Genomic DNA, 26,794 nt, shown 5'->3' with positions numbered 1-26,794 from the left:
AGGTAATGTTGATGTGGAGGTTTAAATTAGTTGACTTGGCTGTCCAACTATCAAAATAACCGGTCAAACTCATCATCATTTTCTTCTTCTTCTTCTTCTTAACCGATTCACTCATAATGGTCAAAATAGTTTATTTCACCATAATGTCAAAGGATCGTTTTGTTACAAATCATAATATTAGTGACTAATATGAAACTGTTTAAAGTTTAGTAGGGAAAATGAAAACTTACTTAAACTTTAGTGAGCATTCGTGTAGTTTAACCTTTAATTAATCATCATATAATATTATTTTTGATTTCAACGACTGGCAGCGACGCCGTTTCTTTCGCTCATTTATCCTCTCAGACATTTTCCATTGGATTTTCCCCCTCGACTCTCCTTCAGCCAAACCCCTCTTTTCTCTCTGCCTCACCACTGCAGCATTTCCTCTCATTTTGATCTTTCCTTTCCCCCCTTCTCTTACTCTTCGTTATCCATTTTACTCTTGGTATTATTATATATATTTATACTTTCCTTTCAACTCCAGCAAATCCACACCTCTTAGTCCAATCGGTAAGTTTTTTCTCTTCAATTTCCAAGTTAATTTTCAATGACCCAGATTTTATTACTTCCGATATTTCTTAATTGATAGCTTATTGGAATTTATGATCATATAAGGCATATCTTGGAATTATTGAGTGAATATTTTGAGTCCATTGAAGATCATTTTTAATGTTGCTTATCGTTATTTGTTTGTTTGTTTGTTTTTTTTTGCACATATTTTTCATTGTTTAAATTGATTAAATCTTTTATGAATTATGAATTGATCGTGTAAATGGGTCATCAATATCAAGAAGATGGAATTTTAGAGAGGGATGGTTCGATAAGGTCAGTGCTGCTAGACTCTCCTGAATATTCTATTTTGTGTAATGTGAAGTGTTAGTGCTTGCGTCTGTAGATTGGGTATTAAGTGGTTGAGTTCATGCTTGAATTGGGATTTTAATGAAGTTAAATTGTGATTCTTTTTTATATCAATTGACATTTTTCAATAATTTCAATTTCTTTATATCAGGATAACTTTGATGTATTATTTAATTATATATACAGATCTTAGCTTGAAGTATATTGTGTTGGTCAGAAGCAAATGATGTCTGAAGATGCTGGACAGATGTTGGTCATTTATGACGATCCTTCAGATCAACAGTCTTTGTCTTTAGATGAAACAAGTAGCACAGAGGATTCACCTGAAGAAACCCGGCTTTCTCTAGAAACCACTAACAATGCCGTTCCGTATATTGGGCAAAGATTTGCAACTCATGATGCGGCATATGAATTTTATAGTGAATATGCAAAGCAATGTGGCTTTTCGATCCGTCGTCATCGCACAGAAGGAAAGGATGGGGTTGGAAAAGGGCTTACAAGACGTTATTTTGTCTGTCACCGTGCGGGAAATACACCTGTCAAGACCTTAAATGACAGTAAACCACAAAGAAACAGAAAATCATCGCGATGCGGATGTCAAGCTTACTTGCGGATAAGCAAAGTAACAGACTTAGGAGCTGCAGAATGGCGTGTCACAGGTTTTGTGAACTACCACAATCATGAACTTTTGGAACCAAATCAAGTTCGGTTCCTTCCTGCATATCGAACCATATCAGATGCAGATAAGAACCGGATCCTTATGTTTGCCAAAACAGGAATCTCAGTACAGCAAATGTTGAGGCTGATGGAACTTGAGAAGTGTGTGGAGCCAGGATATCTACCCTTCACTGAGAAGGATGTGAGAAATCTGCTTCAGTCATTCAGGAAATCAGATCAAGAAGATGAAAGCATAGATTTATTAAGAATGTGTCGAAAGAATAAGGAAAAGGACCCCAACTTCAAATTTGAGTATACACTTGATTCAAACAACAGGTTAGAAAACATTGCCTGGTCATATGCATCATCAGTCCGGTCATATGATATCTATGGTGATGCTGTGGTGTTTGACACGACTCATCGTTTGACGGTATTTGACATGCCACTTGGGATATGGGTTGGAGTGAATAATTATGGCATGCCTTGCTTTTTTGGGTGTGTGCTTTTACGAGAAGAAAATTTGAGGTCATTTTCATGGGCCTTAAAGGTAATATCATATATTGTTATATAGCTTTTTTCAGTCTATCATATTGCATAGCTTATGGTTGCCAGTTTTCTGCCAGGCAGGAAAAGAGGGAAGGGAAACAATAATTCATTCAAATGAATGATTTAGTGAATGGGATAGATTAACGGAGAGCTGATAGGTTTACACAAGATGAAGACTTTTCATTGTTGTAATTGTAGAGGGTTCCTTGTCAGAAGTGTGGGAAGAAAAAATTTATAGTATAAAAGGATTAGTGAATTCATATGCTTTATCACAAGTGCAAGATGTTAGGCCAATTTGAGCATGAACCTAACTAATTTGTACTTATTCAATTTTCATAAAATTAGGTGTAACCCCCTAGACCCGGCCTATGCGTTTCGACTAAGTCTAGTGGATCACAAAGACATTTTCCAAAACTGGTATCCAATCAATGTAAAACCACATTATACATGACATAAAATTATAATAAATTATACTATTAAAACTCAACTCTTAAATATAAAATCAATCAGTAATAAATTAATTTAAAACATATCTTAAAAATCAAAACCACGATAAACTGAATAATAATTGTAGAAGTGTCACCATTATAATTATCCAATACTTTAAAATAAGGTCCATGTCACCTAAAATAACGTCAACTTGCAAGATAAAAAAACATTACAATCTGATTTACTTCAAGAGATATGTTGATCCTCCAAGTGCTCGAACCGAGGTATCTAACCAACAGTATCTGAAAGGGGAAAACATTTTCGAAAGGTGAGCTAGGCTCAGTGTGTCCCAATATTACCTTAAAATCACAATAGATACATTTAACAAATCATAGTCCAGCAAATCTCATAAATTCATAAAAGAGTTTAACTTTTGAAAGTCATAGTTTAAACCCTTTTCTTATACACCATTAGTAGTTTCCAAAACTATTTTTCCATATAGCTTACTTTAAGCACGCAGCAAAAAGAAAGCCAACCTAAGAATAAGCTTTAGATCTTGTATCCTTAGGCCCACAAGTCCAAGTTCATATAGCTTACCCTAAGCACACAGCAAGGGAAGTCAACCTAATGCATCTTGGGGCCCTCAAGAGTCACATTAGGCCCGTTTATTAGCTTGATCAGAGCTATACTATCGTAATTCAATTCAATCCAAAATCAATAATCATAAACTGGTCATCATAGTCCATAAATCATCACTAGTAAATCGGTGTATCAATAAACAGTAAACCATAGATTTCAATGTACCATATTTCAAAACATATAAAACAATTATGTAGTAAACAGGGAACACACCTCGATAATAGGTTCAGATAGTAGATCTACTGATTGCTGGTTTCACCACGCTCTGTTACAGTTTTCGAACGGGTAAATACTGGCACATGTGGTTTAACTGATCTAGAAGAGTTGAGTCGAGTTGTCGAATGATCCGGAGAGTCTCTTATACCTTCAAATGATAATAATTTATCAGCCACAAATCTTACTTAATTGTTCAAAGCTAGACTTCTTAAGTATATAAGCATTTTTCGGGTTTGACTATCAATTTGGGGTATTTCGAGTCTGAATTTGGCCAAACGGATTGCGGAATCAGAATCAAGACGTCGAAAAACATAAAGTATGACTTTTCGAAAATTCAAATTCTTGGTCAAAGTCAAAGTCAACCACTTTGACCGTCGATTTGGAGGCATTCGGGTTCGAATTTGACGAAACAGACTTCATAAACGGATTCGGGACGTCGAAAACTATCAGAATAAGTATACTCGGAAAAGATTAATGGTCGTTTAATGCTCGATCAAAGCCATTTTAAGTTTTGGTCAAAGGAGGTCAACGGTTACTGTCAACGGTCGGGTCAGGTCGGTCGGGTCGGTCGGGTCAAACCTGTCCAGACCGGTCAATCCGGTTGAAAACCGGTCAAACCGGTTTCCAGCAGTTCACTCTCCCTACGGCGGCGCGTGTGGCCTCCTCCGGGCCTTTAAAAATCCCGGAAAAATTTCAAAAAATTATTTTGAGCAATTTCGAGATACTTACAACGATCGGTTCAAATTTTTGAACGGCGGAGAGCTCGATTTCAACTCGGCCGCGGAGAGCTCGATTTCAACTCGGCCGAATCTTTGACTGCTCCACCTCCTCACGCGCCGCCGTCGACGGCGAACAGGTTGACACGACGACTCGCAACGACAAGGAACACGATGGTGCAGAGGTGTCGTAAACGAGCAACGATCGGCGTGAATTTAAGATTTCCCGGCGATAGAGCTAAAAAAAACGTCGATGCTTTGACTTGAAATTCCAACGTTTGGCAGTGTTTTCGCTTCAATTAGTTTAAGGGATTGTTCCTGACGATAACGAACACGATGGTGGTTTTAAAACGACGATCGGAATGACGGCGTCGGATCGAGGTTGGAAACCGGTAGGGGAAGGGAATTTGGAGCATTTGGGGTGTGGTTTTCTGTTTTGAAACAGAAAACCATGCATATATCATATAACATACCTAATTTTATTGGGTAAATTCAGGGTTTCGTCCCTGAATTTTCTTTAATTCTAAAACAAGCTCAAAGTTTTATTCAGGGTTTCGTCCCTGAATTTTCTTTAATTCTAAAACAACTCAAAGTTTTAAAATCTTTCATTTAGTCCCCATAATTTACCGATTTTCACAATTAAAACCTCCAATTTCAATTTAAAATTTATTTTGTAATATTCGGGTTGTTACATTCTCCCCCTCTACAAGAAATTTTCGTCCTCGAAATTTACCTTATAAGAATAGTTGAGGAAATGAGCCTTCGTGACTCTAATATCTCCCACGTAGCTTCTGAGGGGCCTCGATTACTCCATTGAACTTTGACCATTGGAATACACCTATTCCGAAGAACTCGCTCATCTCTATCTAAGATCTGGATGGGTTCCTCCTCATATGACAAATCAGGTCTCAGTTCTACCTCATCAACTTGAATGATGTGATCTGAATCTGGACGCGCCTTAACATAGACACATGAAAAACATCATGAATACGACTAAGATGGGAAGGCAACTCAAGTTAATAAGCAACAGGTCCAACTTTTTTCAGAATACGTTACGGCCCAATAAATCGCGGACTCAGTTTACCCTTATGTCCAAATCTCAATACTTTCTTCCATGAGATACTTGAGAAAAACCTGATCTTCAATGTCAAACTGTATATCCTTCCTCCTTTGATCTGCATAAGATTTCTGCCTATCAAATGCCTCTTTCAGGATCACGGATCAATCTGACTGTGTCTTCCGTCTCCCGCACTAACTCAGGTCCCAATCTCCTATCACGCAACTCAGTCCAACAAATCGGGGTGCGATACCTACGCCCATAGAGTTTCATAAGGGTGCCATACGAATGCTGGTCTGGTAACTGTTATTATAAGCAATTCAGCCAAAGGCAAAAAGTTTCCCAGCTACCACGAAAATCAATTACACAACCCCGCAACTCCTCCAGAATCTGAATTACTCTCTCAGATTGACCATCATTTGTGGATGAAAGGATGTACTATAATCCAATCTTGTTCCCAAAGTCGTATGTAACGCCTTCCAAAATCTCGAAGTAATCTCGGATCTCGATCAGAATAATAGACAATGGAACACCATGCAATCTGACAATCTCTGAAATATACAATCTTGCTAGCTTGTCCAAGTATAATTTACTCGCACAGAATGAAGTGAGCTGACTTTGTAAGTCTGTCAACAATCACCCAAACTGAATTTTTTTTCGAAGGAGTCATAGGCAAGCCATAACAAAATCCATAGTAATACGCTCCCATTTCCATTCAGGAATCTTGATAGGTTGTAACAAACCTGATGGATGTTGATGTTCTGCCTTAACTTGCTAACAAGTCAAACACCTCGCCACAAAAATTCGAGATGTCCTTCTTCATGCCGACCCCATATCCTCTCTCTCAAATTCCGATACATTTATCTCCACCGGGGTGCATAGCATATGGACTACTATGAGCCTCAGTAAGGATAGTCTGCCTCAGCTCAGCATCATCAGGCACACATACCCTTTGAAGCATAAAACTTCCTCTTGATCAAGGGCGTAATCTGAGCTTGTCCCTTGCTCTACTGCTCAAAGATGGAAACAATGAGCCATCAAGGGCTGCTTAGCTTTGATCTCATCAACCAAGGTCGCTTAACTTGTAATTCCGCTAACAGAGTGCCATCGTCATATAAATTCATCCTGGCCATTAAAGATCTCAACTCTGATACCCGCCTTTCGACTCAAAGCATCCGCTACAATGTTAGCTTTACCAGGTGATAATCAATCACGCAATCATAATTCTTTAAAGCTCTAGCCAGCGTCGCTGTTTCAAATTAAGCTCCTTCTGGGCCAGATACTTTAGCTCTTCTCCGTGAAAATGCAACTTCTTCTCCTAAGTAGGATATTACCTACCTGGTCGCGCTGACGGATGCGTAAGCCCCACCTTACCTTTCTGCATTAGAACACAGCCGAGTCCTGAATGTGAAGCATCACTATACACTGTAAAATCCTTCCCAGACTCTGGTTGAATCAACACTGGTGCTTGAGTCAATACCGCCTTTAATTTCTCAAGCTCTCCTGTTGTGCCTCGCCCAGTCAAACGGCACTTCTTCCTTAACAACTTGTCAAAGGAGAGCAATGATCGAGAAGCCCTCACAAAAACGTCGATAATAACCAGCCAAGCCCAAGAAACGCGGATCTCAGAGATGTTCTTCGTTTCAAAAGTAGCTCTGACTGCTCCCTGTATTAAACTGCAAACTGTCTACTAAAATTCTCATCCAATGCAACTCCAGTAGACTCTGACTCAATATCGGTCGCTCCTATGATCGTGTAGTCATGCCATACCATCGGTAGATGGCATATTCGTTGGGATCGTGGAGCAGGATCACCTATCGGAGGTGGGGGATCTACTCGTATCTCATCAATTGGATCTGCAAATCTAGCCACTCGACCTCGTCCAACGGCTAGTTCGACGACCCGTCTAGCACTCATTTTGGTGGATCTCGAGATTACTACAGAAGATTAACTTAAGGTTAGATAAGCACTTGGAGTCTCGAACATAGTTAAAATCTTAATAACTTTGTGACATAGCCTTAGTAACTCGCTTTGTAAATTATTTCAAAACTGTATTTTCAATGTGGACTCATTCAGTCTGAGGTTTAAAAAAACCAAAAGCTTTGATACCAATAAATGTAACCCCCTAGACCCGCCTATGTGTTTTGACTAAGTCTAGTGGATCACAAAGACATTTTCCAAAACCGTTATCCAATCATGTAAAACACATTATACATGACATGAAATTATAATAAATTATACTATTAAAACTCAACTCTTAAATATAAAACCAATCAGTAATAAATTAATTTAAAACATATCTTAAAAATCAAAACCACGATAACTGAATAATAATTGCAGAAGTGTCACCATTATAATTATCCAACACTTTAAAATAAGGTCCATGTCACCTAAAATAACGTCAACTTGCAAGATAAAAAAACATTAATCTGATTTACTTCAAGAGATATGTTGATCCTCCAAGTGCTCGAACCGAGGTATCTAACCAACAGTATCTGAAAGGGGAAAACATTTTCGAAAGGTGAGCTAGGCTCAGTGTGTCCCAATATTACCTTAAAATCACAATAGGTACATTTAACAAATCATAGTCCAGCAAATCACATAAATTCATAAAAGAGTTTAACTTTTTGAAAGTCATAGTTTAAACCCTTTTCTTGTAACCATTAGTAGTTTCCAAAACTATTTTTCCATATAGCTTACTTTAAGCACACAGCAAAAAGAAAGCCAACCTAAGGATAAGCTTTAGATCTTGTATCCTTAGGCCCACAAGTCCAAGTTCATATAGCTTACCCTAAGCACACAGCAAGGGAAGTCAACCTAATGCATCTTGGGGCCCTCAAGAGTCACATTAGGCCCGTTTATTAGCTTGATCAGAGCTACTATCGTAATTCAATTCATCCAAAATCAATAATCATAAACCGGTCATCATAGTCCATAAATCATCACCAGTAAATCGGTGTATCAATAAACAGTAAATCATAGATTTTCAATGTACCATATTTCAAAACATATAAAACAATTATGTAGTAAACAGGGAACACACCTCGATAATAGGTTCAGATAGTAGATCTACTGATTGCTGGTTTCACCACGCTCTGCTACAGTTTTCGAACGGGTAAATACTGGCACACGTGGTTTAACTGATCTAGAAGAGTTGGGTCGAGTTGTCGAATGATCCGGAGAGTCTCTTATACCTTCAAATAATAATAATTTATCAGCCCCCAAATCTTACTTAATTGTTCAAAGCTAGACTTCTTAAGTATATAAGCATTTTTCGGGTTTGACTATCAATTTGGGGTATTTCGAGTCTGAATTTGGCCAAACGGATTGGGAATCGGATCAGGACGTCGAAAAACATAAAGTATGACTTTTCGAAAATTCAAATTCTTGGTCAAAGTCAAAGTCAACCAGTTTGACCGTCGATTTGGAGGCCTTCAGGTTCGAATTTGACGAAACAGACTTCGTAAACGGATTCGGGACGTCGAAAACTATCAGAATATGTATACTCGGAAAAGATTAATGGTCGTTTAATGCTCGATCAAAGCCATTTTAAGTTTTGGTCAAAGGAGGTCAACGGTCACGGTCACGGTCGGGTCGGGTGGTCGGTCGGGTCGGACCGGTCAAACCTGTCCAGACCGGTCAAACCGGTTTTCCAGCAGTTCACTCTCCCTACGGCGGCGCGTGTGGCCTCCTCCGGGCCTCTAAAAATCCCGGAAAAATTCAAAAAATTTTTTGAGCAATTTCGAGATACTTACAACGATCGGTTCAAATTTTTGAACAGCGGAGAGCTCGATTTCAACTCGGCCGAATCTTTGACTACTCCACCTCATGCGCCGCCGTCGACGGCGAACAAGGTTGACACCGGCGGACTCGCAACGACACAAGGAACACGATGGTGCAGGAGGTCTCGTAAACGGAGCAACGATCGGCGGTGAATTTAAGATTTTCCCGGCGATAGAGCTAAAAAAAAGTCGATGCTTTGACTTGAAATTCCCGACGTTTGGCAGCGTTTCGCTTCAATTAGTTTAAGGGGATTGTTCCTGACTCGATAACGACACGATGGTGGTTTTAAAACGACGATCGAAATTCGGACGACGTCGGGATCGAGGTTGGAAACCGGCATAGGGGAAGAGAATTTGGGAGCATTTGGGGTGTGGTTTTCTGTTTTGAAACAGAAAACCACGCATATATCATATAACATACCTAATTTTTGGGTAAATTCAGGGTTTCGTCCCTGAATTTTCTTTAATTCTAAAACAAACTCCAAGTTTTAAAATCTTTCAATTTAGTCCCCACAATTTACCGATTTTCACAATTAAAACCTCCTATTTCAATTTATATATTATTTTGTAAATATTCGGGTTGTTACAATTCTCCCCCTCTACAAGAAATTTCGTCATCGAAATTTACCTTATAAGAATAGTTGAGGAAACTGAGCCTTCAGTGACTCCAATGTCTCCCACGTAGCTTCTGAGGGGTCTCGATTACTCCATTGAACTTTGACCATTGGAATACACCTATTCCGAAGAACTCGCTCATCTCTATCTAAGATCTGGATGGGCTCCTCCTCATATGACAAATCAGGTCTCAGCTCTACCTCATCAACTTGAATGATGTGATCTGAATCTGGACGATATCGCCTTAACATAGACACATGAAAAACATCATGATACGACTAAGGGGAAAACATTTTCGAAAGGTGAGCTAGGCTCAGTGTGTCCCAATATTACCTTAAAATCACAATAGGTACATTTAACAAATCATAGTCCAGCAAATCTCATAAATTCATAAAAGAGTTTAACTTTTGAAAGTCATAGTTTAAACCATTTTCTTGTACACCATTAGTAGTTTCCAAAACTATTTTTCCATATAGTTTACTTTAAGCACACAGCAAAAAGAAAGCCAACCTAAGGATAAGCTTTAGAGCTTGTATCCTTAGGCCCACAAGTCCAAGTCCATATAGCTTACCCTAAGCACACAGCAAGGGAAGCCAACCTAATGCATCTTGGGGCCTTCAAGAGTCACATTAGGCCCATTTATTAGCTTGATCAGAGCTATACTATCGTAATTCAATTCAATCCAAAATCAATAATCATAAACCGGTCATCATAGTCCATAAATCATCACCAGTAAATCGTGTATCAATAAACAGTAAACCATAGATTTTAATGTACCATATTTCAAAACATATAAAACAATTATGTAGTAAACAGGGAACACACCTCGATAATAGGTTCAGATAGTAGATCTACTGATTGCTGGTTTCACCACGCTCTGCTACAGTTTCGAACGGTAAATACTGGCACACATGGTTTAACTGATCTAGAAGAGTTGGGTCGAGCTGTCGAATGATCCGGAGAGTCTCTTATACCTTCAAATAATAATAATTTATCAGCCCAAATCTTACTTAATTGTTCAAAGCTAGACTTCTTAAGTATATAAGCATTTTTCGGGTTTGACTATCAATTTGGGGTATTTCGAGTCTGAATTTGGCCAAACGGATTGCGGAATCGGAATCAGGACGTCGAAAAACATAAAGTATGACTTTTCGAAAATTCAAATTCTTGGTCAAAGTCAAAGTCAACCACTTTGACCGTCGATTTGGAGGCCTTCGGGTTCGAATTTGACGAAACGGACTTCGTAAACGGATTCGGGACGTCGAAAACTATCAGAATAGTATACTCGGAAAAGATTAATGGTCGTTTAATGCTCGGTCAAAGCCATTTTAAGTTTTGGTCAAAGGAGGTCAACGGTCACGGTCAACGGTCGGGTCGGGTCGGGTCGGGTCGGTCGGGTCAAACCGGTTTCCAGCAGTTCACTCTCCCTACGGCGGCGCGTGTGGCGCGTGAGGCCTCTTCCGGGCCTCTAAAAATCCCGGAAAAATTTCTAAAAATTATTTTGAGCGATTTCGAGATACTTACAACGATCGGTTCAAATTTTTGAACGACGGAGAGCTCGATTTCAACTCGGCCGAATATTTGACTGCTCCACCTCCTCACGCGCCGCCGTCGACGGCGAACAAGGTTGACACCGGCGGACTCGCAACGACACAAGGAACACGATGGTGCAGGAGGTGTCGTAAACGGAGCAACGATCGGCGGTGAATTTAAGATTTTCCCGGCGATAGAGCTAAAAAAAAACGTCGATGCTTTGACTTGAAATTCCCGACGTTTGGCAGCGTTTCGCTTCAATTAATTTAAGGGATTGTTCCTGACTCGATAACGAACACGATGGTGGTTTTAAAACGACGATCGGAATTCGGACGGCGTCGGATCGAGGTTGGAAACCGGCGTAGGGGAAGGGAATTTGGGAGCATTTGGGGTGTGGTTTTCTATTTTGAAACAGAAAACCACACATATATCATATAACATACCTAATTTTCTTGGGTAAATTCAGGGCTTCGTCCCTGAATTTTCTTTAATTCTAAAACAAGCTCCAAGTTTTAAAATCTTTCAATTTAGTCCCCACAATTTACCGATTTTCACAATTAAAACCTCCAATTTCAATTTAAATATTATTTTGTAAATATTCGGGTTGTTACATTAGGATTGGATGCAGGAACTTTATACAGTGACAAAGGGAGGATGGGATGTAGGAACATTATTTTTAACGAAAGTCTTCTTGTATAGAAAATATATACACACATACATAATTTTTATCCTTATATTATCGTGGCTCTCAAATTTCTACTGTTCCTTCTTTGTCTTGATCCCCTCCCCCAATTGTTTTCCCTTTCTTCTTTATGGTTTTTATTAGGGGCTTGCTAAATTGTTGTCTTTCTATTGTTCTCTTATGTGAAAGGCATTCTTAGGTTTCATGAATGGGAAGGCACCACAGACAATATTAACTGACCAAAATATGTGTCTCAAAGAAGCCATAGCCACTGAAATGCCTACAACTAAGCATGCACTCTGTATATGGATGATTGTGGCAAAATTTCCATCCTGGTTTAATGCTATTTTGGGGGAACGTTACAACGAGTGGAAGGCTGAGTTTTATCGACTCTACAATTTAGAGTCAATTGAGGATTTTGAATTGGGCTGGAGGGATATGGTCAACTCTTTTGGGTTACATACTAACAGACATATTGCCAACTTGTTTGCATTACGCTCGCTATGGGCTTTGCCATGCTTGAGAAGTCATTTTTTTGCTGGAATGACTACAACTGGCCACTCGAAGGCAATCAATTCTTTCATTCAAAGGTTTTTAAGTGCACAGACTCGACTTGCACACTTTGTGGAGCAGGTATGCTCTCTTTCCTTCAAACCCAATTGTGAGATTTTGTTGAATCTCGACTTATGATTCTTGAAGCACATGCATCTAGAGTTTTCATTTAGCTGTTCCTCAAGGTATAGGACAGAAATTGATTGTTTTAGGAGATCAGAATATATATGGTAGTAAGTACTTAATTTAGGCTTGTACAAACTCTTTTTTTTTTGTCAAGTTGCCAGCCATTGCTTCTTTCATCAAGGTGTGAAGTTGGAGTTTTTAATGCTTCTCCTCTGCATACCCTGAATCTGATTGACATGTAAAGCTATTGCTCTTTGAAACATGGATAATCTCATCCATTAAACTTAAAGCCATCTTCATTATCACCTTAAGCTGAGTTCTACTCCATTTTATGTCTACCCAGTTTTAACCAAAGAATAAAAATTGTAGTAGAGAATTTCCAAGGTGTAGAAAAGCAATTAAATTTGTAAAAATACTTTTTGGAATTTACATCGGATTTGTTCTTTCTTTATTGTTACAGTTTATCTACGTGATTAAACATTAAGAAGTCTACATTAAGATAATATAGCCTAGATTAGATGCAGTTTGATCAACTTGCCTTATATCTGAACTTATGCCTGATTCAGCAGTTAGGATTAAGATTTCTTTGTACCTAAGCCTGTCAAGTTCATTGAACCATGCCTTTATCAGTTGATGGGGTCGAATCTTCCCGGGCTAATGTTGGGTTTGGAAGATGATCTCTGCTAATTAACGTATAAACCTGAACCTCATGCTGCTAAATTAAATTTGATTATCTTATAATCTCCGCACCACTGTCATAATGGTGGGGTTGGAATTTGGCTTCTATTCAGGATCAGTGTTTATCTTGACACCTATTTTCCTTTTGTTGATTGCGACACTTGTTTTTGCTTGTAATGCATCAAAAGTGTGATTGCAGAGATGATTTGGCAATTCTTCATTCTTTATTTCACCAGCTATCATGTAGCTTGCTTTAGGTTCCCTTTTTTATTTAACTTTATCAATCAGGTTGCTGTTGCTGTGGATTTTAAAGATCAAGCAGCAGAACAACAGACAATGCAGCAGAACCTTCAAAATATTTGCCTAAAAACTGGAGCTCCTATGGAATCTCATGCTGCCTCTATCCTCACTCCGTTCGCCTTCTCGAAGCTTCAAGAACAACTAATTTTAGCTGCTCACTATGCATCATTTCAGATGGATGATGGTTTTCTTGTAAGACATCATACAAAACTCCAGGGAGGCCGAAAAGTGTATTGGGTTCCTCGAGAAGGCATTATAAGTTGCAGCTGCCATCAGTTTGAGTTCTCCGGAATTCTTTGCCGCCATGCCCTTCGAGTTCTCTCCACAGGAAATTGCTTTCAGATTCCAGACCGATATCTTCCTTTACGCTGGAGAAGGATCAACACATCACCCGCAAAGCTTCTACAAGGTTCTTCTGGTGACCATACAGAGCGGATTCAGTTGTTGCAGAGTAAGGTATCAACCCTTGTAGCCGAATCCGTCAAATCGAAGGAGAGGTTGGATATGGCTATGGAACAAGTCTCCATTCTTTTATCTCGCGTTAGAGAGCAGCCGGTTACATCACAAGGTGTGTCTGATATTTCCCCTATTCATAGAAATCTTTAAGAACCATAACTCAGAACAATTAGTGCAGAAGGCAAGATGAGAAATTTTGATTAAAAAGAAAAAAAAAAGTCAGATTGAGGTTAGAAATGCAAGAGTTGATGAAGGGTTCAGCATTTGCAAACTAATTTTGTAGCTATGTAATGCAATCAAGATATAGAAGTTTCACTCCATAGGCATAGTTTGTTGTCTATTCCTTTTAATGTTTTGCTTGCCTATACTTTGGTGGAAGGAAGGGGAGGGAATGTTCTCGCTGTGTAAAATATTTACAAACAAGGAGCTTATCTTGTGTTGTATGAAACTCATGGTAATTTTAGGGGAAATGGGGGAGAAGAAAAGAAAATTGCCCATTTTGCTTTTGCTCTCATTGCATAACAAGAACTTGTTCTAAATGAACTTTAATTCTTTCTTAGGTCAATAATCAAATGTATTGTTTTATTGTGCGCTTAAACACGCATACATTAAGATTCACATACTCCAACTTATGTCAATTAAGATTTGATCGATAAACACACGAGATTCACATTCTTCATATGAATTTAACTTAAACTCATTGGTTTTTGTTATTATCATCATCATAAATAAATATTTTAAGACTATTTCAAGTATTTTATAATCAAAATATGTTTTTAACATATATATTTATTTAAAAAATAAAAAAGGTAAAAAGAGAAACTAACAATGGTAGAGACAAAAGAGAAAATATAGGAACAAAAATGGAAGGGGAAAGGTTCAAAATATTTAAAATACTTTTATAAAATTATTGTAGATAAATAATTTAATTATTTTTTAAAAAGGGCTAATCTTACCGATAAAAAATAAATATACGGCCAAAATTACTTATGTAAAATTTGAAATCAAATCTATACATTAAAAATTAAAAGTTAAATGTTATTTTTTCGTGATTTAATATTTTTAATTCAATAATTAATGTTGTGAATATTTGTGCCAAAAATTACCAATTTGATATATTTACTCTTTTGGCACACTCAATCATATGTTACGTCGTATGAGAATAGCTTAACAATGGAAATAGGAACTTTAAATTAAGAAATAGAGAGAATTAAAATCTTTTATTTACTTTAAGCACGGGGACTAAATATCAAACATTGTTAATGTACAGGGACTGATACTGATCTGTATATGAGAAAACATTTAGAAAAAGAAAAAAATATCCTATAAAACTAAGTCCTAAAAATTTGAAGGAAAAAAAAAGGTTATTGTTGGAGAGACGAGAAAGGAGAGGAGATGGCGACGACGGTGGTGAAGAGCGCTTTGCAGGCGATCCGTGAGAGGGGTCTCCGGACTTTCTTGAGGGACCTTGAGGATGAAGGCTTCACGTTCGTAATCCCACTCTCTTCCTTTTTTATCATTTCGATTTCTTCAAACTTCTCTTAATTCTTCGATTCAAAATATGAGCAACCCCCTGTTTTACATTATTTTTAATTCATCATTTTTACTGATTATTCCTTTTTTCCCTTCAGGAAATGCTTCTTCGATGGAAACCTTCTGTACGTCAGATTCTCTTTCCTTATAATCTCCAGTTCTTTTTTACTTGGGAAATTGTAATTAAAAAAAATCGTTTCATTTGGAAAAAAAGGGGGAATTAGGAGGTTGTTGAAATTGAAATTTTAGTAAATTTCTAAATAGAATATGTTGTTTGCTACCAGAATATGATTTGAATTCGGCATTCCAATTCTTTTGTTTTGTTTTTACGAGATTTGAATAAATAGAAAACCTTAAACTTTAGCAAAACTTGACTGTAAATCCCTTAATTTGGGGGGGTGGGGATGGATCTAGGAATATTATCCAGCTTCAATGAGATGTTTCTGCTTTAATGATTCTAAAATATACAACTTGCAAAGACATTCAGTGGCTACTGGGCAAGGATAAAGGGGCAATGGATTGTGTAATTAGGAACTGATTCACCAATAAACAATGTGAATAATTTTCTTTTAGCTCTTAAGTGTTTAGAAATCTTAGGATTTAAACCCCAGCTTCCTTGGGTCTAATCCATTGTACTGCACATATGATAGGAGTAAAACATTTGGAACATTGACTTGAATTCAAGTTTTGAAAACTTGAGAGCTAAAAGAAAATTGACTCGAATTCAAGATTTAAACCCAGCTTCTTTTGTATTTTTATTGGTTGTGTAGAAATTTGAACATTGACTTGAATTCAAGTTAGGAAACGAGTGATATGTGCAGTTTTTAGTGATCTTTTTTCAATGGCAATATAGAAAATTGCCATGGATTTTGCTGCGTTTTAACTTAGGATAGTTAGCCTGTGCATACCACCCATTGCCTAACTTGAATTCAAGGGTCTGCACTTAAACCTGCATGGAATTTTCGTGACAAAGCTAATAGATTTGTAATTAGTCTCTTTCATTTGCTAGTCTCATACGACATATTAGTTTGCTGCAATGCAAAGTCAAGAAGCATTGCTTGTGAGTTATAGCCAGTGGGGTATGAATGACATGTGCAATTTTTATGATAATTGCTTTCTTTACCTTTATGGTGGCAAATGAATATGACAGTGTATAATTGTGAGGGTAGGCTATCTAGTCTAGATATCTTCTCTTGGTTCCAGGAATTTGTCAAACTGGAGTAGAACAATATTTGCATTTCATTTTTTTTTAAAAAGAAAAGGAAAGGAAGATGCACTTGGCCTTCTGTGAAGATCATATTGTCTTAATATTTTTCTATTTGATAGTTAGCCTGCTGCTAACTGTGTCATTTCTAATTATGAGGACAGGCTATATAGGGGCTTTTGTTTTCTCATATGGTCTTGACACATCTTTCTTATAGATTAGTTGCATTTTTTCACTTTTCCTATTTTTACCATTTTTCTATGTATTTTTTTTTACAATAAAGAATTTTTCATTTTTATCATATTCTTCCAGCTCTTCAAACTTCAGGAGTTCTGTATCACTTTTTTTTACACCTAAATAATGCATGTCGCATGAGTCTGAGTTTAATTTTGGAAATGCTCATCATTTTTATCTATTTCGTCTGTGATAATAATTTGACTGATGATCCAGGCAAACCAAAATCCACAACATAGGAGCAACACTTGTGGGTGTTGATAAATTCGGCAATAAGTATTATGAGAAGCTTGGAGATACGCAAATTGGTTAGATTTCCTATGCCTGAAGGAAAATTGGATGATTTGAAGTGTGCATGCTCGAGCATTTAAGTACTCAAAACGCACAAGATTTTCCCTTCAGCTGTATTCTTTAGATTATTGGTTTTCATATTTCCTTGTCTTACATGCATGCATATGGATGTATTTACTTATAACAAACGATGATGTGCAACAATAAACACTGCCTCTATGAATGTACTATACAAGATGGTAGTGTCTCTGATTTATGTTTATTACCATTCATGGCATATGTAGGAAGACACAGGTGGGTTGAATATGCAAAAAAGGATCGTTACGATGCTTCTCAGGTACCACCGGAATGGCATGGTTGGCTTCACTGCATAACTGATCACACCGGTGATGAGGCAAGTCCCGTTTACACTATGTTGCCTTACTCAATGTAAGACTCTGGGCTTGATCGTTTTTAATATATACATGTATTTGCAGCTTTTGATGCTAAAACCCAAGAGGTATGGGGTTGAGCACAAGGAAAACTTATCTGGCAAAGGTAGTGAGTTTATCTACCATTCGAAAGGGCATACGCTTAACCCGGGTCAGAGAGACTGGACAAGGTACCAATCATGGCAACCAACCAAGACAGAGTAGTCTGAGAAACCAATCTCTTGTGTTTGCAAGTTCTGGGACGTTTGACTCATTTTTTATGAATAATATGTTGTATTTGTCTTAAAGTATAGCTTTTGTGCAGGCAAGAAACTGCAAACTATCAACTTGGTATTTGGATGTTGTCAATAAATTTCAGATCATCATCTGAAATTGTTGAGTTTTAATCTAAATTGATGTTTTAGTTTATGTTCTAGATTGAGGATGGTAAGATTGTAAAAAATCAGACCGGATTGGTCAGTTCAACCATACAAGTTAAACCGGAAAATTTTGAAGTTGATTGGAACCAGTAAAAGCTGCAAGGCAGAAACTTGGAAAATTGTATTATTTATTTATTTTATAAAAAATAGGTTTTTGAAATAATTTTTGGTTTATTCACATTCTCCTTTTTTAATCTAATATTTTATTAATATATTTTATGTTTTTTCGCCTCAATTATTAATTTATTTATACAAGACTATCCAAATATTAATTTTCAAACCCTAAAGTTGAATTCTAGCTTAATATTCAACTCAGATAGGAAGGTTGGGTCCATGAGCCCAAAACAATAAATTTCCCACATTTGGAGTGGGTCTGATATAAAGGTACTACAACCACTTTAAAACAAAAGGTAAACCACACTTTTCATCACTCAACTTTTAATATTTATTTATTTTAGTCACTTAATTTTAAAAGATTTAAATTTCATCATTAAAATTTTGTATTACATCTATTCCAGTCACTCAAACATTACATGTAAAAACAATACGGTGATGAGGTATTTTATTATATATTAATGTGAATGTCATATATTGTCTCTCTTTTTTTTATTTCATCATCTTCCCAACAAAAATGAATCTTTTAAAGTTTCATCTTTATGTCACGTCACTTTTGAAATAATTATTTTTTAATATATTCTTTGACCATTCTAGAAATAGATGAACTCGTGTCATTATCTTCTGTCACTCTATCAGTTTAAATTTTCTCAAAACCTCTTTATAATTCGGTAAATTCAACTCTAAATTAAAAAAAAACTCTAATCTATAATCTTCACTATTCATTCAATGTAAGATCAAGATATATTTTTGGTCTCCTCTTCCATCCTTCTATTGTTGGAATTTGAAAAAAAACTCTCTAGGGTAAGAAAACAACAAAGAATCCAAAAAATAATGTTAAAACTCGTGAGCGCGATCAAAATACGATCAATTAAAAACTTTAATGATGAAATTGAAAATGTTTAATATTAATAATAAAAACAGAAACAAGTTCAAAGTTGAGTGGTAAAAAACTGTGATTTATCTTGAAATAAAATATTAAAACTCTTTGAAAGTTGGAGTAGGAAATATAAACGAGCATTAGGGTTTTAGTAGACAGAAAAAAGAAAATGGCCAAGTGTTTCAACGTAGTTCAGAAGCAGAAGAGAGCACAAAGAGCAACCCATGGCGACCCTTCAACTAAGAAGCTTAAGAACAAATCTCAATCGCTCTCCATCTCTGGCAAGCGTAAACGCAAGCTTCTCAAAAAATGGCGCAGAGTATTATTCATGTTTTCAATGGCTTACCACGGAAAATATTTTTTTCTTCCATATTTAATGCGTTCTTTGTTTTAATGGATTCTTTGAGTTCTCTTTGGAAATAATCATCTGGGTTTTTTTTTCTGGTAATGAATAATAGGATCAAAAAGAAGTATTAGAAAAGGGATTGGTGACTATGGAAGATGTGGAGATGGTGGCTGCTGAAGGTATTTTTATTTTATTTTTCATTTTAGTGTTTGATTTCATGACTGTTCTGTTGTTCAAAAACTGCCATTATTCTTCTAAATTATCATGAATGTAAGTGCTTAGGCTTAAAAGCTATTCTTAAAGCTGTTTGATGTATTTACCTTATAATTACTAATTTACTATGCAATTAAGCCATTCATAATTCTGATCCACAAAAGTATATCACGGATCCTTACATAATTTGGCGTTGTGTTGTGCTTGGATAATTGCTAGCTAAATGCTCCTGGAAATTAGCTTTTACTGTTCTTAAAAAAAAGGCTATCTTAAGGTCAGTTTAATGGATGACCATTACCTCTGGTTTGCATTTTAAATTCCAATCTGTTTCCTAAATACAGGTACGTCTCAAGACGCAGGCACATCCCAAGATGCCACCAACAAGGCACCAACGAAATTCCACATGAAGAAGAATTTGAAGCTCAATCGTGTTAAGCGAAAAGGTTAGATAGATAGCTTATCCTCTGAAATTCAGCATTGTCACCTTGTATGTTACTCGGATTTGGGGTACTTGTTGGATACAGGTTTGTTTCTAAAATGGATATGCTCTATTTATATATAGGGAAATTATCTAAGTGTCCATTGTTCCCTTTATGAATTTTAGTTTTGGGTTGAGTTTCTCGTTCCCTGACAAATATTCATAGAACGTAATTCACTCATTGTAAATACAGGTAAAAAGAAGGGTTCTAAGCCTGCCATTGAAGCTTCAGTGGATTCTATGGTAGAATAAGTTTTGATGAAGGAAACCAACATATCATCAAGCTAATATTTATACTTTGGGGACTTGGTTTTGTACGATGTTGTCTTGGAATCAGCTTGGCAACGATATTTGATGGGCTAATGCTTGTTTTATTTAATATATTTAGTTGTAACATCTGTGTTCTGCACACAATTGTTCTTACCAGTGATAGTAATGAGCAAAAGTTGTTGGATGTTAATCATCGAACTGAAATGTTATTTATTTATTTTATAAAAGAAATATAAACATCACTCAAAAGTATTTTTTATGCAACTCTTAGGGAGTTCATTATAAATTTAGAATGCCAAACTGAAATGCAATTGCAAAAATTATATAGAAAGCTTTAAATTGATGTATAACAAGAGATGTCCAATTATTTTAGACCCACAAGTAACAAAATTGTGAAATTGGGATGGCTTAGTGGATTTGGCATAATTAAATATAATTCCAAACTATGTTTAATTAATAATTATAATTACTTTTCATTTTTTAAGAAAAGAGGGAAAATTAAACTAATTACATGCTATGCAAATAATTAATTATTATAACATCAAATATGAGAATTCGGTTTTTTAAAATTATTGAGCCCCTAAATTGATATAATTTCTTATAATTGAAAGCGGATATAACTACTTGCAATTACTATTATCTATGGTGCGTCCAAGCACACCCTTGATTATGAAAAGGTTAAATTTAATCTTGCAGGATTATTAACTTACAGAGTGATGTTAACTAGTATTTGGTGATTGCTAATGCAGTTGATATTTAGAAAACCTGATGGATTCTTTTTGAAATTATTAAAAAATATTGTACTAAATTCAAAATAACCATAATAAAATAATATTATTCTTTGTAACACCAATGATATCAGATCGATTGATGGACTAATTTAAATTAGACCTTACAAATACTAATCATAAGAACAACACTCTCAATTCGATTTTATTTAATTACAACATCAAGATTTGAAATTCGGACCTTTGTTTGAGGGGTGCATCATCCTGCCTGACCAATTAGTAGTCGTAGTCGGCAAAAAAACATTGGTCTAAACTAAAATTCGCAGTCGCAGATGAAATTAAAATCTGAATCAAAATTGTATACCCACTAAATCATTTTTGTAAATCACTCTCCCTCCACTATATTTCTAGAGTTCAGATATTGAATTCCAACTTAACACTCTACCGTTGCACCACAAATACACTCCCCCTGAAGCTAAATTCAGTAATTTACAGAATATAGCTAAAGGGAATACAATTCTAATATAACCCAAAGTTGTGTTCTTCCACGATAAATTTGTTTTCATTACCTTGTATTATCAATTCAATCAAACATATTGGGAAGGGGTCTCACAGCCATAAATGCATCCACCATCTAGAAGAAAGAAAACAAAAGAGTTCCCCATCAGTTATTGATCTTCAATTTTATGACTGAATTACTTTTCGGATGAGAAGAACCATGATATATATATCAATGGAGTTACTCAAGAGCCTTACCACATCTGTTACTGCTGCTCGAGCCCTTCGATGTCTTTCTACCAGTTCAGTCAAAACTTCAGTGAGTCGCTTTTTCACCTCGCCTGTAAGCATGCGCCCCGCACCGTACTCCTAGCAAATGATGAGAATATGAATACCAAGAAATGACAAGAACCTGACATTTGCAGGCAAAGCGTTGAAACTGATGAAGGCAGCAAGTTTACCTTCTTTATGTGCTCAAGTTCAGCATCGTCCTCGAGGAAAAAGTTAAGATACTTGATTGGTATATCCACCTGAAACACAAACAAATCCGGTTTTTCAGTAGCATGCTAAAGACAAAACAAGGAAAAAAAAGGAACATTAAAAATGAAGGAACCGAAATGCTAATACCAATAGCTTCAACGACAATAAAAGAATAGTGTGTTTATGTGGATGCATGTGCATTTGGATCTGTGTGACTGTCTGCATTTTCAGGCGGCTAATATGCATCTAAATGAGGTCTGGATCCGGTCACCATCCTTGAATGGTAATAACATTATAAAGAGAAACCTCACTGGTAACATGTGATGTGATAGTTGAAAGCTGAAGCACAAACTGGCAAGAAAAAACAACTGATATGTCACAACGGAACAACAAATTCATTACCTCAAGATTTGCCCCATATTGTCTATGTTTTTCAATGGATTCTTGGCCACCAGTGAAAGCATGCTTGTTTACCTAAAGACGAATACAAATCACAGTATGTCCAGAGATCAATAGAAGCGAGTAAATAGTAATTTATTTGATCTTTCAACTTGCTGTAAGCTTTCCTTCCAATGATCAGTTATAAAATATGTGCAACAAGTCACACTATATGGGAGTGCAGAATTTGCAATAATGCAGCTAAACTAAAGCAAGAAACAAGCACAAGAAAAAGCAGATCTAATATAAAGAATCTATAGATACAGTTCCAACATATTAATCTGAAGTACACAAGACCCGAAAGCAATTGGATTGACAGTCCTGTAACTAGTGCTTGAGAATAAGTGAACAGAAATAATAAAATGATTAAAAGTTCCGGCCTCAGTAAAATATTACTAAAACTTCTTTAATGAACCCATGAGGACGTAAAAAGTCTTGTGATATATCCATGAGATTCATGATGCATCTATTTTATTTCAATGAAATTAGGTAAGCTTCCCATCACAAAATATTTGAAAGGTGTACCAGTTACACTAACAAGATGGATAAGGTCAAACATGTAACATTTTCTGTCAACAAAGAAACTAGCAAAGAAGAAAGACGAGAAATTTCATGAACTTACCTTGAGTTTGATGTCCTTTGCAGAATCAGTCACGTAAATAGCAGAATTTGGATCACTAGCTGACATTTTCCCTGTTTCTCCCTGAGATTGCATGTGCAAAAAAAGATGAGGCTATTTTTTAAATTAGAGTAGAATGATTACAAAGTATATGATTCTATAAAGGCAATATAGCACATTTTGGAATGAACATGACATCAAATTCAATATTGACGTGTAAATTCATATTTGGTGTATCCAATTTAAACCATATTTGAAGTCAAACAAATGGAGAACACAAATACTTGATGGTATCATGGTAGTGAGCTGACAAGTATTCCGTGATGAGCCTCCTAGCAAAAAAAAACCCCTCCTACCATATGCATAAAGAACTTGAAACATAAATTTTTTAAAGCAAATAAGGAATCATAATGTAGACTATATGCACTTTTTAAGCTTCCAGCCTCAAATGAAATGTCAAGAAAATAAGTCAAATGAAGAGCTCTGAGTGAAACAAGTCAAGATTGCTTTATGAATAAAATGAAACTATAGTAAATATTTATTTGCTTAAAAGTTAAAATTGTACAATAACTGAACAAAGCATTAAACTTGTATGAAATATCTAAGACAAAGAAGATAAGGAAAAATAAAGCAATTCAAACCAAATAGATGGGTACAACGTCAAACTTTGGCTACACAGATGCAATATAGTTTATTTGCAAAGTTATGGGCTATGATATAATGTGCAAACATTATGTTACAGGAAATAACCTGATTGTCAATAACAGCTCTTTATCAACAAACACAAACTTATGACGAATTCATTACAGTAGTATCCTAATAATGTTTCTATGCCTACAAAGAATACCTGGAGAGCAGGAAAGAACAGTGATTCAATCAATGCAGGCTTATGATACCCTATCCGAGGAGCAACATCTCGTGTCATTCTGAAATATGGGTCCTGAGCAACAGCAACAAATTTTACATAAAAAAATTGAAAAATATAACTGCAAAAAAACAGAGCTAGAGAGAAAAATCCCAAGGGAAAGGATTGGCGGGCTAATCATTTAAAATAACCAAGGTAAACATAAGTTTTTACCAATTGTAAACAAATAATTAATTAATAAATTGACAAATTTCAGAATCAATTTGACTTAATGCTTCCTTTAAGTTGCAAAGCAACAACACCGAAAGACCCAACATCCAAACTTGCACTAGTTATAACCGTTTCACAAATGAAAGGAAACATGAAAGGCCATTGTAGCATATTTTTAAAGTTTGCAAGCTACTGTGAGCAACAATAAGGTGTGTGGAGTAATACATAAAACTAAGGATTAACATTCAAAACCCACAGTTATCACTTACAAAACCATATACTCTTTAGTCTCTTTATTTTATAATCAAGAGTTAATATGCTATCATTATATGATAAAACTAAGCAGAGTCTAAACAAAACGCTGAACCTGGTCAATTGCACATGGAATTAGACAACGTAGATTATCCTTGCCAGAGAATAGATGTGGGAATGATGAGGGAAATGATGGAACAGCCTGCACCAACAGAAATATAAGCACAGTCATCAATAAATGCATATATTTGGCACACAAAAAAGAGACCAAATCAGTAACTAGATTTCCTTTTAGTAGCCAGTAGCCAAAATTTAAAGAATATATAATCATGAACAACACCTAAGCTCACATCAATGCACAAACAGTATAAAAGCATAGAAATTTTATATAACATCACTGCAACTGTAGTAATCGCAAAATCGGAAAATGCTAGGGCAAAGAAGTATACCTGCACAGGTGGAAAACTAACTTTTCCAATATGATCCTCACCTGTGAATCCAAATATGCCAACAACCTAAATATCACCAAAAGGAATATAGTTACTCAAACTATAAGGTCAATGGCTCTTCCACTCACAAAGCAAAGAATAAAAATAGCACCTTGTTGTAAGTAACACACTTAGCAACCTTCACCATATTTTTATAGAAGGCACTGCAAATCAAAACATTAACAAAATTATATTAGCATCCAAATTCCAAAGACTAGTCCCGGAAAATGTTAAAAGGAAATGCTTAATAAATCCTCTGGTGTTTCCTTACCCTCCAACATAATCAAAGTCTGAGAATATGAAGGTCTTTGATATGTCAAAACCACAAGCAATTATATCTTTAGCGTTCTCACGGGCAAGTCTTTGGCTCTCCTCCACGGAAAGATTTTTCCACATGCACTTCTCATCATCAGTTAGTTGTATAACAAGAGGGACTTTGAAGGCATCTTGAAGGTATCTGCAAGAAACATCAAGCATTGACCAAAATGTATAGAATTAAGTGTATGACTATGTCTATGACCAACACTCAAATAAAAAACATTTATTTTCCTTCCAATTCTCTCTTAAGACCACAAAAGCAATTAAACCTCGTGCTTTTAGGAGTAATTACTAGAACCTGTGAGCAAGCTTCCAATAACTTTAACTCCATTTAAGTTAGTAGCTACTATAGAGCTATAAATTCAACACTATTGCTATGTATAGATAATATGAATCATTGTTCTATTGACCGATCAAATCATAAATTATAGCTATTTGCACAAATTTCAGTTCCTTTTTTCATTTATACCAACGAAATAACTAAGAAAAAGGAAAAGGAAGTTACTTAGTGAACATAAAAGGAATCAAATGGCCCAAATGCAAAGCTTCAGAAGAAGGTCCACGGCCAGTATACAAGTAAAACTTCTCCCCTCGCTCATAGGCATCCAAAATGTCATTGAAATCCCGATGCGCAAAGAATACTCCACGGCGGAGGAAGACGTGAGGAGGACGAGAAGTGAGGCGTTGGACGCGGTCGACAAAGGATTGATCCAGCCTTTGGCAACCAAATTTGTCGATGAGCTTATCGTAATCAATCTTGCCGCCTTCTTTGGCCGACACTTCCCACGGATTCACGACTTGTTCCTCTTCTTGTTGCTGGTTCTTATCCTCTATCTTCTCCATTGTGGCTTCGCTACCGTCGTCACCTAGAAGTGAAAGGAATTGATGCTTTTGCTATATACTAGGTTACGGCGACGGCTAAATGAAACTGTCCTTTGTCCAATAGACGGCGTATCGAATCTGAAAGTAAGTTTTTAAACTTCGGGTTTCATCCGATCCGGTTTGCTACGGTTTTATTTTCTTTTTAATTTTAAATGTTTTAATTTTAATTAAAATATATTTAATATTTAAATATATATATTTTTAAAAGCCTCATGAGTAAGGTTGGATCATGTGAACAAAATTTAAAATATTTTAAAATATAAATTTATTAAATATACTTTAATACTAAATAAATAATTTATTTCATGGCTAAAATAATACTTAAGTTTTTCTTTATAATTTTTTATTGATAATATAATTTTCATTCCTGAAATTTTTGTATTTTCGTACCCTCAAAAAAATTAATATAATTTCTTAAATATACACCTTTAACATAAAATTTTGTGTAAATTTCTAAATATACATGAATTTATCAACCAACTTATATAACTAGAATTTAAAAGGTACGAAAATAATTATATTTTTCAATCATAAAATGAGAAATGAGATTATCTTCAATCATAAAATTTTGGATGTTAATCAATTATTTCTCATTCTGAAGTTAAGAGCAGTTTGGTGGTTTAAAGCGCAGTGTCATGATAATTTTGTCACTGTGGATAATTTGGTTGATGATCATTTGAGTGCAGGTCCCAGTTTGACTAAATCTAAGGCGGGTTGTA

General features: G+C 35.9%; 4 protein-coding genes across 4 annotated transcripts; 3 read left to right on the top strand and 1 right to left on the bottom strand.

Annotated features, from left to right (window-relative positions):
• Positions 1-338: 338 nt before the first annotated feature.
• Positions 339-14,231, top strand: LOC120144186 (protein FAR1-RELATED SEQUENCE 11-like). Its single transcript, XM_039158315.1, has 4 exons — positions 339-552; positions 1,087-2,104; positions 11,962-12,405; positions 13,417-14,231. The coding sequence occupies exons 2-4, from the start codon at positions 1,124-1,126 to the stop codon at positions 14,032-14,034; spliced, it is 2,043 nt and encodes a 680-aa protein (XP_039014246.1). The 5' UTR covers positions 339-552; positions 1,087-1,123; the 3' UTR covers positions 14,035-14,231.
• A 986-nt stretch (positions 14,232-15,217) lies between these two features.
• On the top strand, positions 15,218-17,989 carry LOC120144167 (probable NADH dehydrogenase [ubiquinone] 1 alpha subcomplex subunit 12). Its single transcript, XM_039158302.1, has 6 exons — positions 15,218-15,371; positions 15,516-15,542; positions 17,072-17,163; positions 17,431-17,540; positions 17,623-17,801; positions 17,837-17,989. The coding sequence occupies exons 1-5, from the start codon at positions 15,280-15,282 to the stop codon at positions 17,779-17,781; spliced, it is 480 nt and encodes a 159-aa protein (XP_039014233.1). The 5' UTR covers positions 15,218-15,279; the 3' UTR covers positions 17,782-17,801; positions 17,837-17,989.
• Positions 17,990-19,129: 1,140 nt separating this feature from the next.
• Positions 19,130-20,485, top strand: LOC120144168. Its single transcript, XM_039158303.1, has 4 exons — positions 19,130-19,309; positions 19,449-19,515; positions 19,909-19,992; positions 20,221-20,485. The coding sequence occupies exons 1-4, from the start codon at positions 19,160-19,162 to the stop codon at positions 20,277-20,279; spliced, it is 360 nt and encodes a 119-aa protein (XP_039014234.1). The 5' UTR covers positions 19,130-19,159; the 3' UTR covers positions 20,280-20,485.
• A 915-nt stretch (positions 20,486-21,400) lies between these two features.
• LOC120144166 (tryptophan--tRNA ligase, cytoplasmic-like) lies at positions 21,401-26,114 on the bottom strand. Its single transcript, XM_039158301.1, has 12 exons — positions 25,699-26,114; positions 25,147-25,332; positions 24,988-25,039; positions 24,837-24,902; positions 24,503-24,589; positions 23,908-24,000; positions 23,064-23,144; positions 22,406-22,477; positions 21,985-22,053; positions 21,782-21,892; positions 21,586-21,659; positions 21,401-21,549 (listed from the first exon to the last, which is right to left on the bottom strand). Exons 1-11 carry the CDS (start codon positions 26,034-26,036, stop codon positions 21,609-21,611), a joined length of 1,206 nt encoding a protein of 401 aa, XP_039014232.1. The 5' UTR covers positions 26,037-26,114; the 3' UTR covers positions 21,401-21,549; positions 21,586-21,608.
• Between the last annotated feature and the right edge of the window lie 680 nt (positions 26,115-26,794).

The sequence above is a fragment of the Hibiscus syriacus genome, unplaced genomic scaffold (assembly GCF_006381635.1).
Source record: "Hibiscus syriacus cultivar Baekdansim isolate YM2019G1 unplaced genomic scaffold, ASM638163v2 tig00110882_pilon, whole genome shotgun sequence".
Taxonomy (NCBI): Eukaryota; Viridiplantae; Streptophyta; class Magnoliopsida; order Malvales; family Malvaceae; genus Hibiscus; species Hibiscus syriacus.
Note: the sequence above shows the minus strand (reverse complement) of the source record. Positions and strands in the feature narration are given on the sequence as shown.

What these genes read in the sequence shown, in the direction of transcription:
- LOC120144166 (XM_039158301.1), bottom strand. Translation starts at nt 26,036, where the DNA reads ATGGAGAAGATAGAGGATAAGAACCAGCAACAAGAAGAGGAACAAGTC. An exon ending in ATTCCTTTTATGTTCACTAA is followed by an intron (nt 25,333 to 25,698) that starts GTAACTTCCTTT and finishes TGTTTCTTGCAG; the next exon opens with ATACCTTCAAGATGCCTTCA. An exon ending in AACTTGAGCACATAAAGAAG is followed by an intron (nt 21,893 to 21,984) that starts GTAAACTTGCTG and finishes ATCATTTGCTAG; the next exon opens with GAGTACGGTGCGGGGCGCAT.
- LOC120144167 (XM_039158302.1), top strand. Translation starts at nt 15,280, where the DNA reads ATGGCGACGACGGTGGTGAAGAGCGCTTTGCAGGCGATCCGTGAGAGG. An exon ending in TTCTTCGATGGAAACCTTCT is followed by an intron (nt 15,543 to 17,071) that starts GTACGTCAGATT and finishes CTGATGATCCAG; the next exon opens with GCAAACCAAAATCCACAACA. An exon ending in GCTTGGAGATACGCAAATTG is followed by an intron (nt 17,164 to 17,430) that starts GTTAGATTTCCT and finishes TGGCATATGTAG; the next exon opens with GAAGACACAGGTGGGTTGAA.
- LOC120144186 (XM_039158315.1), top strand. Translation starts at nt 1,124, where the DNA reads ATGATGTCTGAAGATGCTGGACAGATGTTGGTCATTTATGACGATCCT. An exon ending in CATTTTCATGGGCCTTAAAG is followed by an intron (nt 2,105 to 11,961) that starts GTAATATCATAT and finishes CTTATGTGAAAG; the next exon opens with GCATTCTTAGGTTTCATGAA. An exon ending in TTGCACACTTTGTGGAGCAG is followed by an intron (nt 12,406 to 13,416) that starts GTATGCTCTCTT and finishes TTTATCAATCAG; the next exon opens with GTTGCTGTTGCTGTGGATTT.
- LOC120144168 (XM_039158303.1), top strand. Translation starts at nt 19,160, where the DNA reads ATGGCCAAGTGTTTCAACGTAGTTCAGAAGCAGAAGAGAGCACAAAGA. An exon ending in GGAGATGGTGGCTGCTGAAG is followed by an intron (nt 19,516 to 19,908) that starts GTATTTTTATTT and finishes CTCAAGACGCAG; the next exon opens with GCACATCCCAAGATGCCACC. An exon ending in CAATCGTGTTAAGCGAAAAG is followed by an intron (nt 19,993 to 20,220) that starts GTTAGATAGATA and finishes TTGTAAATACAG; the next exon opens with GTAAAAAGAAGGGTTCTAAG.